This window comes from Sus scrofa, chromosome 4 (genome assembly GCF_054392235.1).
Source record: "Sus scrofa isolate SSC_HxYL_T2T_F1_AM1 chromosome 4, Sscrofa_HxYL_maternal_Yorkshire_Landrace_v2.0, whole genome shotgun sequence".
In the NCBI taxonomy this organism is placed as follows: domain Eukaryota; kingdom Metazoa; phylum Chordata; class Mammalia; order Artiodactyla; family Suidae; genus Sus; species Sus scrofa.
Window position 1 is genome coordinate 96,198,902 of NC_139386.1, and position 22,372 is coordinate 96,221,273.

The 22,372-nt window shown below is 38.2% G+C and overlaps 1 protein-coding gene across 4 annotated transcripts in view; it reads left to right on the plus strand.

The window, feature by feature from the left end:
* SPTA1 (spectrin alpha, erythrocytic 1) overlaps positions 1-22,372 on the plus strand; it is a 67,205-nt gene that overhangs the window by 16,845 nt on the left and 27,988 nt on the right. For all 4 annotated transcript variants that reach the window (XR_014843125.1, XR_014843127.1, XR_014843124.1 and 1 more), the window contains exons 15-27: positions 995-1,199; positions 2,547-2,728; positions 5,483-5,726; positions 7,034-7,156; positions 8,259-8,476; positions 9,299-9,391; positions 11,260-11,397; positions 12,707-12,858; positions 13,492-13,678; positions 14,891-14,992; positions 18,458-18,549; positions 19,429-19,573; positions 20,670-20,851. Coding sequence is in view for 1 of the 4 variants with exons in the window: in XM_005663219.4 (XP_005663276.3) it covers positions 995-1,199; positions 2,547-2,728; positions 5,483-5,726; positions 7,034-7,156; positions 8,259-8,476; positions 9,299-9,391; positions 11,260-11,397; positions 12,707-12,858; positions 13,492-13,678; positions 14,891-14,992; positions 18,458-18,549; positions 19,429-19,573; positions 20,670-20,851 (2,063 nt within the window). In the remaining 3 variants the exon portion in view is untranslated. The remainder of the gene's footprint in view (positions 1-994; positions 1,200-2,546; positions 2,729-5,482; positions 5,727-7,033; positions 7,157-8,258; positions 8,477-9,298; positions 9,392-11,259; positions 11,398-12,706; positions 12,859-13,491; positions 13,679-14,890; positions 14,993-18,457; positions 18,550-19,428; positions 19,574-20,669; positions 20,852-22,372) is intronic.

Genomic DNA, 22,372 nt, shown 5'->3' on the forward strand with positions numbered 1-22,372 from the left:
GTTCTTATACTTTTATAGAAGTTTGGGCATCTTATATGTATCCTTCGTTCTATAAAACTCAACATTATGTGCTCATGTTCTCCAGAGGAGTTATAGTTGCAGTGTATATAGTGTAAGCAGATATTCTCTATACAGATGGATGGTTCATATTACTGGTTCATGCCTTAGGACAAAAGGATGGTTGGTTCATGTACTAGGACAGGGATGGAAAATAATCTATATCTTTCATGACAGTTCTGATGGATTGTTAATGCTTGCATGGGGTGTCATATTTAAAATGATCTTCAGATCATATCCAGGGATTCATCAGATCATATCCAGATCATATTTAGATCATACCCAGGGATTCTTCAGATCATATCCAGGGATTGATTAGTCATGGCTGCCATTTGTATAGAAGGAGGGATTGGTCACATAGTTTCTTAAGCATCCTCTGGCTCTATTCTTGAACTAGAACTGTTCTCCCTTATATCTTCTTCTTAGTTCAGTTAGGTTTATAGTAAAAAGAAATCCTTATGCTCAAAATGTCTTCCTCTCATTCTTTTTTTTTAATGAAAAATGTTTAAGTTGAAGTATTGTTGATTTAAAGTGTTGTGTTAACTTCTGCTCTACAACAAAATGATTCATATATACATTTATATTTTTAATATTATTTTCTGTTATGGTTTATCATAGACCCTTGAATATACTTCTCTGTGCTATGCAGTAGTTTTCTTGTTGATTATCCCCTCCGTGTATTATAGCTTACATTTGCTAAACCCAACCTTCCACTCCAGCCTTCCCCTGAACTCCTCCCTCTCGGCAACCACAATTTTGTCCTCTATGTCTGTGCATCTGTTTCTGTTTCATAGATATATCCAGTTATGTCATATATTAGATTCCACCTATAAATGTCATCATATGGTATTTGACTTTCTCTTTCTGACTTGCCTCTCATTCTTCAAGTAATGGTTTTCTTTCCTTTTTTTTTTTTTTTTTTTTTTTTTTGTTTCAGGATACACAGAACTTGAAGAGCCAGGTTCAAAAGCAGCAAGTCTTTGAAGAGGAATTAGCAGCTAATAAGATCCTACTCGATAACCTAAAGCAAACTGGCCAGGAGATGATAGAGAATAATCACTATGCCTCTGAGCGTGTGGCTGCTCGATTGAGTGACATTGACAGCCTCTGGAGGGAGCTGCTGGAGGCTACAGCACAGAAAGGTTAGAAGCAGCGTTTTGTTGAAAAACTAATCCCTAAATTCTGAAAAACACCACCTCAAGTTTACTCAGTGACCTCTGTGTGCAGGGATGATATTCATTTACCTCCCTTTGTTTTCCTCTATTGGTCAAGAAGTTTTGAAATTCAACTTAAATTTTTTACCCTGTGTTTTCTTCATGTCTGGTCTTTTCAACTGAAATTACTTTTGTTTTCTTCACTTTTCTCCCACTTTTTAAATTTCTCTTGAATACCTAGATACCATGAATTCAACATTGATTGTTTTCTTAAAACTAGTGTCCTTAAATTATATTTTGGTTCTGTAGATGAGACACGATATTATGATCCAGGTTATTCAATTAGACATTATAAGACTGTCAGTGCCACATGGGATGCTCCCATGATATTTTATTCTTATAAATAGGGCTTGATTACTTGTAGCTTTTTTTTTACCTATGTGAGCATGTTCAGGCTCTGTTGTAAACTCTTCAAAAGTTCTCCCAGGTTTGCTTGAATTGCTTCTACTTACTTTTAATTTCCCCTCTCACTTTGGAAAATTAATTGTCATAATTAACACAAATAATGAAGTTCCTCTGTCAGTATCCCCCTTGTTATAAACCTCTACTATAGACATGATTCTGCCTTGGTTATAGAAGAGATTTATCATACTGATTTTGTTGGATGTCATCTTGATTTTTGGTTTAGGAAAAAAAATCTAACTTGATAGTAACAATAAGAAAATGCTGCTACTCCACACCATCAAGGAATATAGTAATTGCTTCACAGACATAATGCAAATAACTGTTGTAAGAGCACAGAATTAAGAATTTAGCTGTGAATGATGTGGATAATCAAGATATTTTCTGGAGGATAAAACTGTAGGATCTGGTTTGTGATGAAGGACAGGCACTAAGGGGGATGGCTAGCAAGGTTCTGAGAAAGAGATTTATGAAAAGATACTTCAAAATTTCAAATTGAACCAAGCCCATTTTATACTCCTCTTGCAAAATGCAGTGTTTGTGTTTTAATCCCTTTGATAAGGAGGTCTCCATAGAGAGTAACAAATGGCATGAAAATACCAAGATTGTTAAACTCTAACATAGAAACACTATTCCTCAACAGGAAATAAATATATTGTTTCTCTTTGCTTTGAGAAAACTACTATATTCAAAAACATATACCATCCAAATTCTACACATTTATGGTGATTTCTTGTATAATCATCTGTGAAACATATTTTTTCCCCATTGGAATATCAAAATATTATATTGCTTCCTAACCTGATGTAATATATGTTAGTGTGTGATGGGGATCTGTTATGATACCTGTTTTATACCTGATGTCTTCTCTAGGAACCCAGTTGTATGAAGCTAACAGGCTGCTGCAATTTGAAAATAATGCAGAAGACTTGCAGCGCTGGCTGGAGGAGGTGAAGTGGCAGGCTTTCTCTGAGGATTATGGGAAAGGCCTGGCAGATATACAGAATCTACGCAGGAAACACCAACTCCTGGAGTCCGCTGTGGCTGCTCGTCAGGTTTGTTGCCAGCTCTTTGGCCAGTTGTAGGCCACAGCTCCTGTGTGTATGCTCTGAGCACACTAATACTAAGTAATTATTATTAAAAGAAAAAGAGAGCAGGAAACCAAAGGTAAGAATTCAAAACTTTTAGTTGGTCAACTACCTCTTTCCAAAATCACCTTTAATCCAGCCATCCTTCTGAGTGCCTGATGTCTTTTTTCAGAACCTCACAACTGATATAAGACTTTATTGACACTTCTAAATGTAACACTGTACTCTCAGAAACCTAGGTTTTATACATAGCCTTATTACCAGTTACTTACTAGTTATGGAATTTTTGGTGTATCTTTTCAACTTTTCACACATCTGTATCCTCACCTATAAACTGAGAGTTTGGATAAATCTGCCTCTTTCTGTTATAGCATTCTATAATTCAAAGCTTAAAACTACTTTTAATCCTATCCTTTTTTAGTTAAAAAAAAAAATGAAACACAGAGAATTAAAGCAACTCCCCCAATGTCACAGAGAAAATTTAACAGTAGAGGCAGGAGTAGGATGCAAATCTTTAGGCTCTTAGTTTTAGGGTTATCCCCCTGAAATCCCACAAGACTGTTACTTTAAATAAATTTATCCAATAAGTTTCTGGAGTATAGATACTGTATATGAGTTTCTGGAGAACTTAGTAGAAATTCAATTCTAGGTGATTCAGTTTCTCATGCTGGGAATCCTAGCTTGTATTTATAAATGATTCTGTTGTTCCCTAGAAATTCCTACTGATTTGTCCTGTTAAAATACACTTTTATGGTGTCTGCTCTTTGGTCACTCTTACTTAAATGGAAAAGACAGAATAATCTACAGAAAACAGTAAATAAATAAACAAACAAACCCAGACACATATAATTTTAGTTATGGCTTGATGGAGCTTGAAGAAAAAGGTTAGAGTTAGGAAAACCACATAAAGATAGCTTTGAAATCAACATAGGGAATAGAGCTTGGGACAGATTTTTAAAGGAAGAAAAAGATAAGATTTGGTTAAAAGTAAATAAAAACGTACAAAGAACAGTATGTATAAACATGTAATAAATAGGAGTATGTAACCCTATTTCGGAATGTTAGGGCATCCAATAAAACATCAGGGTTCTCCTAGTTGGAGTAATGGCTAAGATATCACGCTTGCAAAAGAAATTCTAGATATGAAATATTAAAGTTGGAAAATATCATAAATATTCCCTCACCCAAAGTCCTCATTATACAGATGAGGAAACTAATATCAAACAGGTGAACAATTTTCCTAAAAGGAAAAGGCCACTGACTAGCAGCCAAGTCCATTTCTTTAGTCTAAGGTATCTTACACTACATTAGTTTTCAGATAGTACAATGGAACCATAATCATGATGACAACTATTATGTTTTAAAATCACTCTATTACACAATGATTTTTTTCAAAGTTAAAATGTCCTAAGAGATGAGAACAGATGGCTAGTAGGAAATTTTAATTTTAACTCTTTATGGAACTTTTAATTCTTTATGGAGAATAGAGTATATGTTTTAAGAAGCTATTTATGGGAGGTCCCGTTGTGGTGCAGTGGTTAATTAATATGACTAGGAACCATGAGGGTGCGGGTTCCATCCCTGGCCTTGCTCAGTGGGTTAAGGACCCGGCGTTGCGGTGAGCTATGGTATAGGTCACAGACACGGCTCGGATCTGGTGTTGTTGTGGCTCTGGCGTAGGCTGGTGGCTACAGCTCCGATTAGATCCCTAGCCTGGGAACCTCCATATGCTGTGGGAGTAGCCCTAGAAAAGGCAAAAAGACAAAAAAAAAAAAAAAAAAAAAAAAAAAAAGCTATTTATATGGTCAATGGTTTGTTCCAAAATAAGACGAGATTAGATCAAACCCTACGTAGGGTGAGCACTGGATGACAAAATAGAATAAGTAAAGTCAATACCTGCTGTTCATTTATTTCTTGAAGAACACTTATCACCCCTAACAAACAAAACAAACAGAGAGGCAAAACTCCTGTGTACTGTGCCACTGCTGGCACATTTGTAGTTGAGCTTATTAACACAGATGAAATGACTCTCTCTTATCTGTTTTACCCCATAGTACTACAATTAAAATTTTATTTCTAGGACGATCCTTCAAACTTCTGTTTCTGTTTTCCTCCTTTCTCACATAGGACACAGTATGAACAGTGATTTACTTAAATTCATACAACTGCTAGTGTTCAAAGTAAGGCCTTTGAATTTCCCTTTCTGAGGTTCTGACATTTATTTTTGTAACATCATGTTTCATCTCATAGGCATTGTTCCTGTTATGCAACAAACTTAAGCCTCAGAAGTTTCCATGTTATTTACAACTATAGCTCATTTTATAGAGCCAAAGAGGTTGGAAAAGGAACTGAGTTAGAAAAAGCCCCCTGCTGTTTTCCTTGGGGGGGGGGGCCCACTTATCAACATTCCCCCCAAATTAAGGTTTTGTAATTCTACATTTCTTTTAGTTCTATGGAATATCCTATAAATAGCTACTATCTTCTTCTTTCTAAAATGTGGTTCCAGCACTAGTTTCCGATAAATAGCTTTTAGCCTGATGCATTGGTTCTCAGAATAGCAACTCCTTCCATTCCATTTCACTGATTTGATAAGTTTAAACACAGTATATGGGGGGGGGGATGATGATCCTCATGCCCCTTTCTCTCCTCCCCCTGCCAAACTCTCGTCCTTTTTTTACAGAAGGATAGGATTTTCTGACACCCAGTCTATTTCTTCCTCAGGATCAAGCGGACACCCTCAAAGACCTGGCGGCACATTTTGAAGAAATAGGCCATCCCAATGCTGGGGAATTACGGGCAAGGCAGGAGTCACTGGTGTCCAGGTTTGAAGAACTGAAGGAGCCGCTGAGCTTCCGGAAGAATAAACTCAATGACCAATTCATGCTGCTATGGATCTGCAGAGACACAGAGGACGAGGAGGCCTGGATCCAAGAGACGGAACCCTCAGCGGCTTCCACCTACCTTGGTTAGTAGAACAGAGCAGGAGGAGCTATAGGAGAAGACCGAGGTCAGCCCATTTTGAGAGATCTGTGCGCATGCGTGAAGTTTGCCTTTAACTCTTTCCCTTTACACTCACGAGCTTTTTCCAGCCTTCCAAAAGAAGATTTTTTACCAAAATTCACACTGAGAAGTTTACCTCCTAAAACCAGTCATGAACTGTGCCATGAATTTAAGGCCTCTGGGAAAAACTAAAGTGACCAGCTTTTTGCTACTTGCTCAAATTTAAGTTATTGTCAGGTTCTTTGGCTCAGCAGTCACAATTAGCATTTATGTACCACGTATTTTTGTCTGTATTGACAGTGGCTGCCTTTTATAAGGGGAACTACTGAAAGGATTTATATGGGCTACTACAAGGAAAAGAGGTGAAGCAGCAGATAAATACATATTTTCCTTTCCTGTCAGCTCAACATTGTTAGCGCCAGGACACTTGCACTGAAATACAGGAAAATGTGTGCATAAATATAATACAAACTTAATATACATGTACCTTAACATACATGTATGGGTACATCTTAATATACATGAGAGGCTTGGCAGTGATGACAGTGGAGGGACTAATTGGGGAAAACATCCTAGAAGGCAAAAGATCTCTTTGGAGGATAAATGGTCATAGAGTGTTTCTGATGAGACATTAATGTGAAGTATAGGGAATAAAACTTTGGGGGGAAAAGGGGTGAAGCAAAGATGGAAAACAGGGAGAATGAGGTAGACTGCTGCAACTGGGGACCTAGAAAAAGGAGGAAATTAACAGTACATAGTATTTATTAGGTGTTAGTTAATGTTAAGCATAGAGTGAGGTACTTTCTATGTTATTTCTAATCCCTACAAAGAAAACTACAAAACAGATAACACTGGGCCATTTTTATGGTGAAAGAATCTAGGTTTAAAGGATTTCATAACTTGCTGACACCCATGGAAATTAGTAAGTGGAATATCCTGCTTTTTACACTACAATATGCTAAAGGAAAATTGATTGCATGATCTTGGAAGTTTGAGCTAAAGGGTTACTTGCCTTTCCACCTGTCATCCAAAGAGAATAGTGATTTATTCATCATATTTTGTAGAATAATGAGTTTTCTTAGTACAAGAAGCCAAAGCAAAGAACAAAGCTGAGCAGAGATAATTCAGACCAACAGTATACATTTCAGGAAGCCCATGTAATGATTAGAACCTCAAAGGGAAGAATGTATATGCCCAAGAGTTAAGAAGAAGTACAGTAGCCTCTTATTCTGTACACTAGAAAAGTGACCTTGAAATTATTTTTCTCTCTAGGCAAGGACCTTATTGCTGCCAAGAAGTTTTTGAGCAGACACCAAGTCATCCAGGCAGATATTGCCAACCATGAGCCACGCATCCAAGAGATAACATGGAGGGGAAACAAAATGGTAGAGGAAGGTATGTGTGATTTGAATTGACCAATCATCACGATGCCAGACTTATGGGAAGAAGTTTGTTTAGTTTTAGGTCTTCAAGGGAATTTAAAAGTATCCAATCCCCCTTTCCATCCAATATAGAAATTTCCCTTTGGCATTTCTGACAGATGACTATATAAGATTGTTTGTATAGTCCTAATAATAGGAACCTCCTTATCTTATGAGCTAGGCATGTCTATTTTTTTGTACAGTCAAAATTATTAAAATATATTTACCTTAATAATCAACATGTTCTACTGAAGTTGCAGAATTCAGAATTTAACTTATGAAGTCCCGTAAAAAAAGCAAATCCTTTTCCCACATGCGAACTTCAAAGCCTATGAAGACATGTCTTAGGTTCCTAATGACTTATGGTCTATTATAATAAACAGTACTGTTTCTTTATATGTCTTATTTTATATAGTCTCGAAGTCTCTCGCTTTCTTAGTCTCCCATCTTCAGAAACCTGCTCCGCAAGCTCTAGCTGTCTTGTCTTCCCCTAGTTCTGATCTCCATTTCCTGGACTTGGTTTGGATGTTAGTTCTGTTGGGGTTAGCACTCCCAGCACTATAATCTAGAAACTGCCCTGGGCATAAGCTGTGGCAATCTTAAGGTATATCTCATTTCTTTCCCTTGTCTCAGGAGTCACACTCCTCTGCCTACTGTCTGGAAAATCCATTGTATCTTATGGTCTGTCCTGTTTTCTAGTTGTTTAAGGTGAGGGAGCAATTCCTGTATTCGTAAGTCCTTTATGGGCAGAAATGAAAATCTGCTAAACTTCCTGTTTAGGCTAGAGAATACATGTTTTTAGAACTCTGAGAAGTACTTGCAAATAGGTATTTTGTTTTCACAGGCTATACCATCCAGTTCACCACCATGCATACATACCTATCTTCCATTAGCACCTATCTATGCTTAATCTCATGTATGACATTCCAACTCCCAGGAATTCAGGTGGAAGGTCACATTGACTACATGCAGCATCAAATCTCATGCCTTACATTCTTCCCCAGTTCACCCAAAGGGCTAAAGTATAATGGACATCAATGAGGGTAATACTCCTGTTTTCTATAACTGCTTAATAGGACACTTTGCAGCAGAAGATGTGGCTTCTAGGATCAAGAGTTTGAATGAGAATATGGAATCTCTCCAGGCTCGAGCTGCTAGACGGCAGAATGCACTTGAAGCCAATGTCCAGTTCCAGCAGTACCTAGCTGACCTGCATGAAGCAGAAGCATGGATTAGAGAGAAGGAGCCTATTGTAGATAACACTAACTATGGGGCTGATGAAGAAGCAGCTGGGGTAAGATGGGCACAAGGAGGGACATTGTCTAGTTCTCACCAAACTAGTGCCAAATTAGTACCAAATTAGACTGTGTGACAGCCCCAGGTGTTGCTTGATTATTTCAGGTTTCCAGAGTGATAATCTTTGGTCTTCTTTTGCTGAGATAACCTAAGTTAACAGAAATTCCAAAAAATGCATCACATTTTCCTAACCCCATAGAGATTGATAATTCTTAGAGATGTATCTAAATTCAAAAACTCATGACCATGCATCCACGCCTATCTTCATCCCATCCTAAACTTCCCAGACTAAACTTGGGATTTCACAAACCAACTATGGCTTTAAAATATAGGCTCCTTAATTACTTTATTATAATAAAATCAGGCAGATATGTTGGGGCAAGAACTGCAAAGGTTATAATTACACTTTCTATCCATTCTTTTGTTTTTTGTTTTTTTTCATTGTCCTATGATCAGCCAGTACAGGATTTCACAACCCCTAGGCACTAGAAATACCTAACATGGCCATCAAAATTATGCTAACATTTAATTCTACAAAATAGTGTTATCATTAGCATCTTCTTTTAGCTATGATGTGTGTTGATAAAATGCTTGTACAGTTTTGATTTCATTCATTCAACTTTGATTTAAGCAAATATATTGAAGTTGTTCATTTAACTCCTCTTTTCTTGACACTTGCAAATTTAGATTTAAGAAATGTATCATAGATGGAGAGTACCCCTTTCCAGGAATTAGGACAACCAGTGTAACACAAAGCAGTAATTATGGTTAGTGTTCTTCCTGTATTTGCTTCTGATGATCTTCCCATTGACAAATCCAGGCTCTTCTGAAGAAGCATGAGGCCTTTCTAGTGGATCTCAAGGCATTTGGAAACAGTATTCAAGCTCTTCGAGATCAGGCAGAAGCCTGCCAGGTAAGAAGGGCTTAGGTATGACAAGAATCATATTCCTCACCACAGAGAAAAGGGAATTAAGGAATTCTCTTTATTACCGGTTTTTACTTAATACAGTCCAGGAAGCAGTTACAAAACAAACAAACAAACAAACAAAAAAACAAACAACACTAAGTACCAAGATCTTTATGGCAGGCACTGTAGCATCTTTGTAGCATAAACTGAGATTTAGTTTATAAGAATTTCTCAGTAAGTTTTATCATTTGTTCATTGATATATTAATCTTTTCTTTCCTTTTTTCTTTCATATTTACATTCTCCTTTTCTTAGTTATTTTTTTCTTACTTCTTTTATTTGCATCTCTCCTTCTTATAGTCCTTCCTGATTTCTTTCCTTCTTTCCTTAGTTTTTTTTTTAAATACCAGCACTTATTAAATATCTAACATGTGCAAGCATGAGTACAAAATAATCCTAACATGAAAGAAATCAGTATATTAGGTAAGAAATTTTAACAAGTAACTGCATATAATATATATCCAAACAGGAAAAAGAGAAAACAATGTTTAATTCTCTTGAAATGAGTTAAGCAGTGGAGTGGTTTATGATGCAGATAAGGAGAAGGGCTTTTCTAGTGAATAAGCTCTGAGAACAAATGTTCCAAAGCACAAAATAATCAAGTGTATTTGGGAAATGGGAAATGCAAAGGGCTGAGAATGTGTGAATGGCTAGACTGCAAGGTGAAAATAAGTGTCCTGAAGAGTGATGGAAGCTGGAATCCACTCAATGATATAAGTGTCTCCTGTATGTAGTGGAAGGAAAAGAGGAATGCTTCTCACCTTTAATAAATGCTTTATGAGAGGTTCTAAATTCATCCACTTGGAGTAAGAAAGACATAGACTCGCTATGTCAAGTTAATGCAAACTTACAGAACTTCCATGCTCTGCCTTCCTCAAGCTGCGTAGTGAGTGCCTACACAAAAACAGGTGGATTTATGTATTTTAAACTATGATGAAACAGTATTTGAAGGATATAAAATCGGAGGGATTCGTAAGGGGAAGGACATCTTCAATGCCAAGATGTGTGGGTCATTACTTATAAAGAGGGGTTTTATATTTCTGTTTTATGTTATATATATAGGTTGCACCCACAGCATGTGGGGGTCCCCAAGCTAGGGCTCAAACCTGTACCACAGTAGCGACCCCTGCACGGACAATGCCAGATCCTTAACCCACTGTGGTACAAGGGAATTCAAGGAGTGGTTGTATTTTGTTCATCCTCTCAGTGATATGATATTTGGGGAAAGTGAAAATCAGAGAAGACTGTACCTTGGGGGGCAGGTTACTTACTAAAGAGAGAGGCAAGATATTTGATCTCAGTTTATGTTCTCAATTTTTAAAATTCTGTGGCCTTACCTATGCTGTAGATCACTCATCTCTACAACAAGAAAGTCCACGGTTTCTTGACAAAATACTTTAAAGGCCTAAGGGTTGGAAGGATTGTTGGTGGAGGCCCAGGGAATGGAGAAGGTAATGAGAGATAGTGGGTCTTTCTCAGACAATTTTCTGAAACATTGATTCATATAATCCTTGACTACCTGCTTAAGAGCTGGTGGCTTAGAGTGTTATAATATGTTTTTGACAAATTACATTCTTACTTGCTCACTTTATGGTCATATTCCCCAGCCTGAGTGTCCCCCGGGAAGAGTTAAGATGGAGCAATCTCTCGGAAGATGGCATACTGCCACAGCTGTGTTACTGGCAGCTGTGTAAGAAGTCCCAGCCAGAGGCTCCTCTCTCCTGTCGGGCCCAGGGACACGCCACCACGCGTAGGCTGTACAGGGAGGTATTTCCTATGGCTGACTGGCATGTTCTGTGTCCTATTTTTGCTCAGCAACAACAAGCTGCACCAGTGGAGGCTGATGCTCGAGAAGAGAGGGTTATGGCCTTATACGACTTTGAGGCCCGCAGCCCCCGAGAAGTCACTATGAAGAAAGATGATATATTAATACTGCTCAGTTCCATCAACGAGGTAACTTTGCCTTCTGCTTTGCTTCCCATTAACAAGGTGGCTCTTGCAATGTCCACTCTCCCAACATTGCCAGATACCCATATATTAGCCAGCTAATACATGGGTCTATTGCTCTCTCTCTCTTAAATAACTATCACTTTTTATATTCTCTTTCCTCCCAATATTTTATAGGACACTGCACACATCTGTTGAGATTATACTACCACTTTTACAGTTACCAAAGTGAGGACTCAGAGATCTTAAGTAATTACACAAAGACATGTAAGCCAGGCATGGTGATTCTATAACATATTTACAGGATTAAACTCTTTCTTCTTGTCTCTTTGCTTGTTCCTCTTCTGTGCCAGTGTTCCCAGTAAAGGAACAACAATGGCCGGGGGTAGGAAAAACCTGATTAAACAGAAGTCTTTAGTCAACTTGGGTTTCTTTAGTCTGTGAGAATAGTGACAAAATATGGTCTACGATTTTAAATGTATTTCTCATGAGAGCTCAAGTAATTTTTTTGACTCTTTAAATTTATAATTTTTATAAGCATTACAAACTTAATAGATGGGATACATTCTAGACTAGATACAGTTGAAGGGTGTCAAGTAATTATTTTATATTCTAATACTTAAGCTTCAAAAATGATTGCAAAGGGAAAAAGAGAGCTTGGGATATTGTTACTCTGAGGGCAAGGCATTTTTTTTTTCTAGACAAGGATTTTCATTATCAAATAAGCTGTGTGTCAGTCCCCCTTCCTCCTTGCTCTGGCTTCTCCATTTCACCACATTATTCTCTATGGAAATTAACTCCAGAGTGCTTAGGATAGCAACATTCCTAAAGTATTCTTTGGAGATTGGGGTGATACTTAAAGCATTCATGCAGGTGGATTTCAGGGCAATAACATGATTTTTAGGGGCTCTGGAGAGAGATGGGAAGGAGAAGGTCTTATGCAATACTGCTATACACAGATGTTCCACCCACAAGGAGCTTAGTTCAGTTCTGGCACCGTGGTTTTTTGGTGGATTCCTAGTGGACAAAGTGCATCATCATTAGGAGAGTGGCCATCGGTTTTTGAAAACCTCATCAAAGTTAAGGGTCTAACATCAAATGTCAGATTCCTTGATTTCAGAGGCTTATACCTGCAGTCCTTGCACCTCATGATTTATCTCTTTTGTACTACGTAAAAATTATATGCCACCTGTAAGCCATGGTGTACGTCTCTGGGCCATCAGCCTATGCCTGTGTCTACGGGCTTAGGTTGTGAGGGTTAAAATATCTCTTGTCTGTGGCTTTTCTCAGAACTAAGGGATTTGCTCTCCTTCAGGACTGGTGGAAAGTGGAAGCTGATGATCACCAGGGCTTTGTGCCAGCTAACTATGTCAGGAAACTTGCCCACGATGAGTTTCCTATGCTTCCTCAGCGGAGGCGAGAAGAACCAGAAAACATCAGCCAACGCCAGGAACAGATAGAGAACCAGTAAGTTCTGGAGGCTGGAGAACTGAGCAGTGTTTGAACAAACATTTCCTGTTGGCCGCAGGCACATCTCATGATTCTGTGCCTGTTGCATTAGAAATGCTTTGCAAATTCACAGATTTTAAGAGCTGAAAGTAAATTTAGGGTAATTCAAATCCTTAAGTTTTTACAGAGGAAAAGGAACCCCAGAACCATTAAGTCGTTTGCCTGAGGTCAAACACTTAATAGGGTTACATCTTCTGACTTTCTGCCCATCACTCTTTCAAAGATATCAAAAGGTCTTCTGACTTCCATATGAACTTTCTTTACCATACTGGGCTATTTCATATCCGGTTGTCAATAGGAATGTGAAATTTTTCACTTCTCTAGAATGAGGGAGGGATGTTGCTGGTCACATTATTGGAACATTGACACTTTTATTGTTTTTAAATGGAACACCGGGTTTGTCTCTGCTTTTCATGCAGTTTGCCTTCTATCTTTATTGCCTCCTCCCCTTTATTATTCTCCTTTCAATTTGCCCTCCCTCTCCTTTCTGTCCTTTTTTTTTTTCTCTCCCTTTCTCACCATGCCTCTACTCGTCTGCATTTTCTCCATCTCTTACTCCACATTTCCCATTTCTTTCGTTGCTCCACCCAGGTACCACTCCCTCCTAGATCGGGCAGAAGAACGCAGACGTCGTCTGTTGCAACGTTACAATGAGTTTTTGCTGGCCTATGAGGCAGGAGACATGCTGGACTGGATCCGAGAGAAAAAGGCAGAAAACACTGGGGTAGAATTAGATGATGTTTGGGAGCTGCAGAAAAAGTTTGACGAGTTCCAAACGGTGAGAAAGAGGAACCTTCTCTTCCAAACAGCTTTTTGAGGGTGACATGGTTTCCTTTTATTCCACATGAACTCCTAAGTAACTCCTTAATTTCAGATTTGGTAAATATCCTCCCCCCCACCCCAAAGCTAAAGAGAGTCCCATGGTCCAGATCTTTCTCTGAGTATTGGAGATGGAAGGAAAATGCAGAGGAAGCTAGTCACCCTAACTTTGCAGCCTGCATCTTTGCCACTTCTGCATTCCTCTTAGAAGTGCTGTTTGCCTTAATCTTCACAATTTATATTGTACTGTGTTCCTGATATCCAGGTTGAGATGGGGTATTGTGAAAATCTTGTAAAGTCTAATTGTGGGGCAGGAGTTGTGGTGGAAAGATGGAAGAACAACCTAACGTTGCTGCCAGACAATTTTAAAGATTTTTTCCATTCTCCTTTATTCTCTCAGATTCTTTCTATTATCTTAACTAGCAATGAGTATAAACTCCTTCCTTCTTTCCTTTTTCATATACCTTCCTTACACATGGAATTCAAAGCTATACATAGCTATAAATAGGTAGATAGATAAAGTACATGTGAATATATACTTTTATATCTCTATCTATCTATCAAGAGAGAGAAAACTAAAATAAAGGAAAAAGTGAAGAAGAGGGTAAATAAAGGTAAACAAGGTTTATATCTTTTATAAACAATTTTATAAAAGAATATCCAGAATAAAATTTCCATGAAAAGACTCTTTGAAAGCCCATTGTATAACAAAATGAATAATACCGTCACCATAGACATGGTGATAAGTTTCCTAGAGCTGTTTTCTTACAACACACCTTAATATAAGCAGATTGCAACTCAGACAATGAAATTCAACAGGGGGTGGAAGAGTTTGTATTGGCAGCAAAGAATATTACATGGCTCAGATGGAGACCCCTCTGATGGAATGGTTTAATTCAGGGAGAGATTTTTAAGACATCTAGGAAAATTAATGTGCTTCATATTCTAGATAAATAATAACTCTCTTGTTACATTTTTGATAGCCAGCAACTATCAGGGAGCTTAAAGGTACTCCTCTTTGTGGCAGATTGGAGGCGGGTAGCTTGTGTATTGCAAGCAAGGCCAGCAATATGTTTTAATCTGTAGCCAAGTCAGGCAGAGATGAGCAGGCAAGTATGAAAGGTTCTTGATAAAAGGATTTATACTGCTTTGGATAACTTTTCCCACCCAGGATTTGAAAACCAATGAGCCTCGGCTGAGGGATATCAACAAGGTGGCTGATGATCTTCTATTCGAAGGGCTTCTGACCCCAGAAGGAACTCAAATACAGCAGGTAACTAAGGCTGCTTCCATTTTTTTTTTTTCTCACTACCAGATTGGGTTTTGAGAGTCTTGTTTCACTTAAAAACACTAAACTTCATATCAGCTAGAACGTGCAGAAGGTAATAGCAGCATGGAGCTAGCTACAAGAAAGGTCAAAGGCAAGTCTCGAAAGTCCAGCCATGTATGCATTTTAACTGATCTGAAATCCTTAAATTGCCACACATATCCATCTCTCTGGCCATCACGCCAAGAAATTCAGTGTTCACATACATGAATACAAATAAAATGCAGATAAAGGAGCTATGATAGTGAGAAGTAGTTAATCAAGAAAGCTTCCTGGAAGAGATAGGCTCTGATAAAATCTGATGGAAGAATAGGGTAATAGAGATGGGGGAGAAGACATTCTAAACCTGATTCAGATTTGGACCTATGGTTCCACAGAAGATCTAATGAATTGATGGAATGTTTAGTCCAGCTCTCTGGGTTGTAATAAATCAGTGAGGATGAATTATCTGCCTCTTTTTGTGGTGATCGGCATGGGTAAGAGTGAAAAGTCATGTTCGTAAGAACAATTTGTTTACTCTTTACAAGAGGCTACTTGGTTTAGTCATTTCAGGGTGCAGAAAGGTATTATATTTTTCACAGAGAAAGGTAATAGTATCTAACTATCAAGGCAACGCTTTCCACTCATTTTCCAGAGGTTGTAACGTAGCCTCTGTGGGAGCTAACATCAATTGCAGCACTAAGGTTGATGGTCCCACTGGAACATCAGTTTGGGCGGGAAAGTAACACCTTTCTTAACTGCATTAGTATAAAAGAGGCCCAAGTTCAAGCTCTCCGAGTAAGAAAAAAACCTGTGCATTTTCGATAACATGAAAGCAACCATGATTTATGCCCTATCTAGTCTCTCTCTCTCTCTCTTTTTTTTTTTTTTCCGCTTTTTAGGTCTACTCCTATGGTATATGGAAGTTCCTAGGCTAGGGGTCAAATCAGAGTTACAACTGCTCACTAGCTTTTGCCACAGCCACAGCAATGTAGGATCTGAGCCACTTGTGTGACCTACACCACAGCTCATGGCAATGCTGCATCTTTAACCCACTGAGCGAGGCCAGGGATCAAACCTGCATCCTCAAGGGTCCTAGTGGGGTTCGTTAACTGCTGAGCCATGAAGGGAACTCACTAGTCTTTTTTTAAATTTATTTATTTTTTGTTATAGTTGATTTACAATGTTCTGTCCCTTTTTGCTATATAGCAAAGTGACAAAATTGTATATATATATTCTTTTTCTCACATTATCCTCCATCATGTACCATCACAAGTGACTATATACAGTTCCCTGTGCTATAAGGCAGGGTCTCATTGCTTATCCACTCCAAATGCAATAGTTTGCATCTACTAACCCCAAACTCCCAGTTCATCCCATTCCTTCCCTCTCCTCCTTGGCAACCACAACTCTGTTCTCCATATCCATGAGTTTGTTTCTTTGCTATAGATAGGTTCATCTGTGTCATATACCAGATTCCGAATATAAGTGTTATCATATGGTATTTGTCTTTCTCTTTCTGACTTACTTCACTTAGTATGAGAGTCTCTAGTTCCATCCAGGTTGCTGCAAATGGCATTATTTTATTCTTTTTTATGGCTGAGTAGTATTCCATTGTATATATATACAACATCTTCTTAATTTATTCATCTTTTGATGGACATTTTGGTTCTTTCTATATCTTGGCTATTGCAAATAGTGCTGCAGTTAACATAAGGGTGCATGTATCTTTTTCAATGAAAGTTTTGTCCAGATATATGCCCAGGAGTGGGATTTCTGAGCCATATTGTAGTTCTATATTTAGTTTCCTAAGGTACTGTTTTCCATAATGGTTGTACCAATTTACGTTCCCATCAACAACGAAGGAGAGTTCCCTTTTCTCCACACCCTCACCAGCATTTGTTATTTATTGATTTGTTAATGACAGCCATTCTGACTCATGTGAAGTGGTACCTCCTTGTAGTTTTGATTTGTATTTCACTAGTAATTAGTGATGTTGAGCTTTATTTCATGTGCCTGTTGACCATCTGTATATCTTCTTTGAAGAAATGTCTTTTCAGGTCTTCTGCCCATTTTTCAATAGGTTTGTTGATTTTTGGCTATTGAGTTGTATAAGTGGTTTGTATATTTTAGAGATTAAGCCCTTTTCAGTTGCATCATTTGAAACTATTTTCTCCCATTCCATCCATTTTGAGTTTATTTTTGTGTGTGGTATGAGGGTATGTTCCAGTTTAATCGATTTACATTTGGCTGTCCAGTTTTTCCAGCATCACTTTCTGAAGAGACTGTCTTTTTCCCATTTTATGTTCTTGCCTCCTTTGTCAAAGATTAGTTGGCCATAGGTGCCTGGGTTTATTTCTGGGTTCTCTATTCTGTTCCATTGGTCTGTATGTTTGTTTTGGTACCAGTACCACACTGTCTTGTAGCTTTGTAATATTGTCTGAAGTCTGGGAGAATTATGCCTCCTGCTTGGTTTTTTTTTCCCTCAGGGTTCCTTTGGCAATTCTCAGTCTCTTATGGTTCCAAATAAATTTTTGGATTGTTCTAGTTCTGTGAAAAGTTTCATGGGTAATTTGATAGGGATTACATTTAATCTGTAGATTGCTTTGGGTAGTATGGCCATTTTAACAATATTAATTTTTCCAATCCAGGAACATGGACTATCTTGCCATTTCTTTGAATCCTCTTTACTTTCCTTGATTAATGTTTTTATAGTTCTCAGCATATAAGTCTTTCACCACCTTGGTCAGGTTTATTCCTAGGTATTTACTTTTTTTGGATGTGATTTTTAAAAGTAATGTATTTTTATATTCCTTTTCTAATATATGACTTGACATATGCAAATCAAAACACCACATTAACAAAACAAAAGTCAAAAACCACATGATCATCTCAATAGATACATAAAAAGCACTTGACAAAATCCAACATCCATTCATGATAAAAACTCTTACCAAAGTGGGTAATAGAGGGAACATACCTTAACATAATAAAAGCCATTTATGATAAACCCACAGCCAGTATAATACTCAATGGAGAAAATCTGAAAGCCTTCCCACTAAAATCTGGAACAAGACAAGGATGCCCGCTCTCATCACTTTTATTCAACATAGTACTTGAAGTCCTAGCCACAGCAATCAAGACAAACGAAAGAAAGAAAAGGTGTCCAAATTGGAAGAGAAGAGGTAAAATTGTTACTCTATGCAGATGAAATGATACTGTACATAGAAAACCCTAAGGACTCCACACAAAAACTCCAACTGATCAATGAATTCAGCAAACTAGCAGGATACAAGATTAACATTCAGAAATTGGTTGCATATCTGTATACTCTCAATGACATATCAGAAAAGAAATATAAAAATACAATACCCATGTACCCATGTCATCTTCAGACACCTCTGAGCTTAAGTCTGTGTCTACCTCTTTTAGGAGTTGAATGCCCGCTGGGGGTCTTTGCAGAGGCTTGCAGAGGAGCAGCGCCAGTTGCTGGGCAGTGCCCATGCTGTCCAGATGTTTCACAGGTGAGAATTTTAACCCTAAAAAGCAGTGTTGCTCTAGAACCCACTCAAGAACTACCAATTCTAGTGGCTATAGTTAGAACCATAGCCATTAGTTTAACCCTTATTCTGGAGATGGAGATAAGGTGCTTCAGGAAATCAGGTGCTTCAGTAGTAGACCCCTCGCTTGGCATAGGCTACTCCCAGACAACCAACTCAATTTTCTAGTACTTAAGCATGGGTCCTGGTACATAATTAGCAGTCTATATATGTTTTCATCATAATGAATGAAACTTGAAGTTGAAACAAGAGATTTAAGTATATTTCTGAATTAGAAATAGACAGTAGAGGACAACAGACATCAGGCTGACTGTACTGTTGATTCAACATTTTTTCAAATGTCTGATTTCCAAATCTGTTATCTATACTAAGAAACACTCACAACAACGAAGTCAGCAAACAAACAAATAAACAAATACAATGAAAACCAAACATCTTTACTGTGTATAAATATATTTTGGAATATTCAGAGAAGGGAAAACTTAAATGCAGACACGTCTGGTTGTTTAGAGTGGCTAAAGATAGAAAGCCATGAAATATAACAGTTAGGTATGTGGCTTTGCCATCAGGTCACCTGGTTCAAATTTAGGCTCCACCATTTGGCAGTGGTATAAATGTGAGAAAATATTTAGCCTCTTTAAGCTTCAGTTTTCTCGTATGTAAAATGGGATTGATAATAGTAACTAGGGCTCAAATACTTGTTTTAAATATTAAATGAGCTTAAGTTCTAATGCATTAAAATGGATAATAATGATGATGATGGCAGCGATGACTTCCTTGTGCACCCAGCTGGTCTGCCTCTAGCCTACATTATCTCCTAAACTCTTTACTCTCATGCATCAGAGATGCAGATGACACAAAGGAGCAGATAGAGAAGAAGTGCCAGGCCCTCAGTGCTGCTGACCCCGGCTCAGATCTGTTCAGTGTTCAGGCTCTTCAGCGACAGCATGAAGGCTTTGAGAGAGACCTCACACCCCTGGGGGAAAAGGTGAGATGTGCTTTCAAGCTTTTCTAACACGTCCCTCTTCACATGTATGTATATCTATTAACATCCTCTTTTCCCATTTTGTCTTCTTTCTTTTCTTTCTTTCTTTCTCTTTCTTCCTTTCTTTTTTCTTTTTTTCTTTTTAGGGTCACACCACAGCATATGGAAATTCCCAGGCCAGTGGTTGAATTGGAGTTGCCACAGCTGCCAGCCTTTGCCACAGCCACAGCAGTGTGGGATGTGAGCTACACCACAGCTCATGGCAACACTGGATCCTTAACTCTCTTAGCAAGACTAGGGATGAAACCTCATGGATCCTAGTCAGTTTTTTTTTTTTTTTTTTTAACCACTGAGCCACAACTGGAACTCCTCCATTTTATCTTCCAGTCTCTTATCCTTATAGTTCTCTTTGTCTTACTCCACACTTGTTCTTTTACCTTGTCCTTGAGGCAAGTCCACTAAAAGGGAATGCCCCAGGACCAATAACATGGAGGGAAAAAATATTGGAAATGAACCTCCTACTATTCAGATACCTCTTTAGTAGTTCCTAGTGACCTGAACTTATAGAAGTTAGTTGAAGGCCAGCAGCCTAAGATAACTAAGAAATGGCCATACCTAGGATAACCAGGCCTGTGCCTAAGTATAGTGCAGAGTTTCCTTAGCAAGGAATTGAATGAGCTTAATCCTAGTCTGACCAAAAAATGAACTCTTGAGCTTGCCAAATACATTCTGGAATAAATCAGAAGCACCATACAACTTGCATTATCACAAAGATCAAAAAGAAGCACAAAAAAAATGTCTGTATTAGAAAGATTTTCCCATTAAAAATCAGGTGCTTGCCACCAGCCAACAGAGGCACTTAACTACCCTGCCCAACAGCCTTCTCATCTTAAAAAGAAAAGGTATGGTCATGTCAAGTTTGACTACTCCAGGGAATGATCATGGATACCAAAAGCGTTGCCACTACTTTATAAAGTAGCAAGGTGTTCTTGTACCTCACTGATACCTGAGGATGGAGTACCACCTGGGCTTGGAACTCTTGCTTGGCTAGGATTCAGTTGTGACTCTATGCTGATTGCCAGAGCTCTTGACCTCCTAGGTGAACATATTGGGGGAGACAGCAAATCGGCTCAGTGAGTCCCACCCAGATGCCACTGATGACCTGCAGAGGCAGCGGTTGGAGTTGAAAGAGGCCTGGGAAGACCTGCTGGGGCATACAGAGGACCGTAAAGAGAACCTACAGGAGGCCTTAAAATTCTACCTGTTCCTCAGCCAGGCCAGGTAAAGCTCCAGAGGCAGACTTCCACTAGCTGGGTAGGGAATTTCCATGTCTGGCCCATGGGTGGAACTTCTAGCAGAAGTCTGGGTCCAGGTGCTCTTTATTGCTGGGTTTGGAGGATACATCTATGTCAAGATTATACCTGAGGCACAAAACTCTCAGGTTTAATATTTCAAGCCATAAAATACTGAATTCTGAAGGAATGTGAGGCATTTAGGCCAATTAAATAAGCTTATATAGAGTTGTATACTATATATAGGGTGCTATATTAAGAGTTGTAGGATGTGGGGGGTTATTTTATTGGAGAAACAGTGAAAAATACAGAAAACCATGGTATATGATATCACTTATATGTGGAATCTAAAATATGGCACAGATGAACCTATTTACAAAATAGAACAGACTCACAGACATGGAGAATAAGACCAGTAGTTGCCAAGGGGGAAAGGGGAAGGAGTGGAATGGACTGGGACTTTGAGGTTGGTAGATGCAAACAAGCACAGGGATTTATAATCTCTTGAGACAGATCATGATGGAAAGTAATGTTTTATAAAAATGCATAAATGAGTCACTTTGCTGTACAGCAGAAATTGGCACAACATTGTAAATCATCTATACATTAATGTAAAAAAAAGGAAACCATGGTAGAACATGAGTGTTCATGATTCGAGGGCAACAGAATCATGAGTTTTGTATGTCACATAAGGAGAAGCAGCAAGAGAAAAACTCAGAAATGTTGAGATCAAATCCTAGAGAAGTTCCATTGCGTGGCTAAAGAGTTTAGATATTATCACAGTATAGCAAATACACATTTCATTTATGGAACATTTCCCACATTCTGCCCCAAGAGATCAGTTTGGTGGGAGGAGCATTTAGAATCGAGGTTCAGGAAGTAGTAGCTCACTTTTTTGAAGTCAAAAGAAGGTGGCAACTTTGGCAGATGACTGTAGTTGCCCTTGACAACCCCCTCCCCAATTCAGCATCTCTGGAAAGCTACAGTTTTTCATACAGTGTAAATAAATAGCCTCCAAACCCATTCCTAAAAATCAAATATATGTGTCTATATCTCTGTTGTCTCTGTACTTCAGATTCCAAGTCAAAAGCTTCCCTTTTCTCTTTGTGAAGTCTTATTCTTCAATATTACAGAAGTAATATATTCCCAGCCTCAGAGCAACTCTCATACATTATTTTATCACTTTATGACAGTATTGCATTTTAGGGTTTTTTTAAAATATGTATTAAGGTCTATATTTTGTTTGCTTTTTTCCCTTTCAATATAAAGTGTGAACTCCTGGAAGGCACAGATATGTCTCTTTCACAATATCTGGTACTTAGTATATACCCAATAAAAAACTTAGTTGTTTAAGTAAGTGAATAAATTAATTCACAAAAGAAGAGACCATTCTGCCCCAAAGCTAAGGATTCTTATTTAGCAAACAAGAGCAAGGACACTCCTTATGTGATGAGGACACTCCTTATGTGATGAGACGCTTAATTTGATCATTACTTGTAAATTTTAAGTC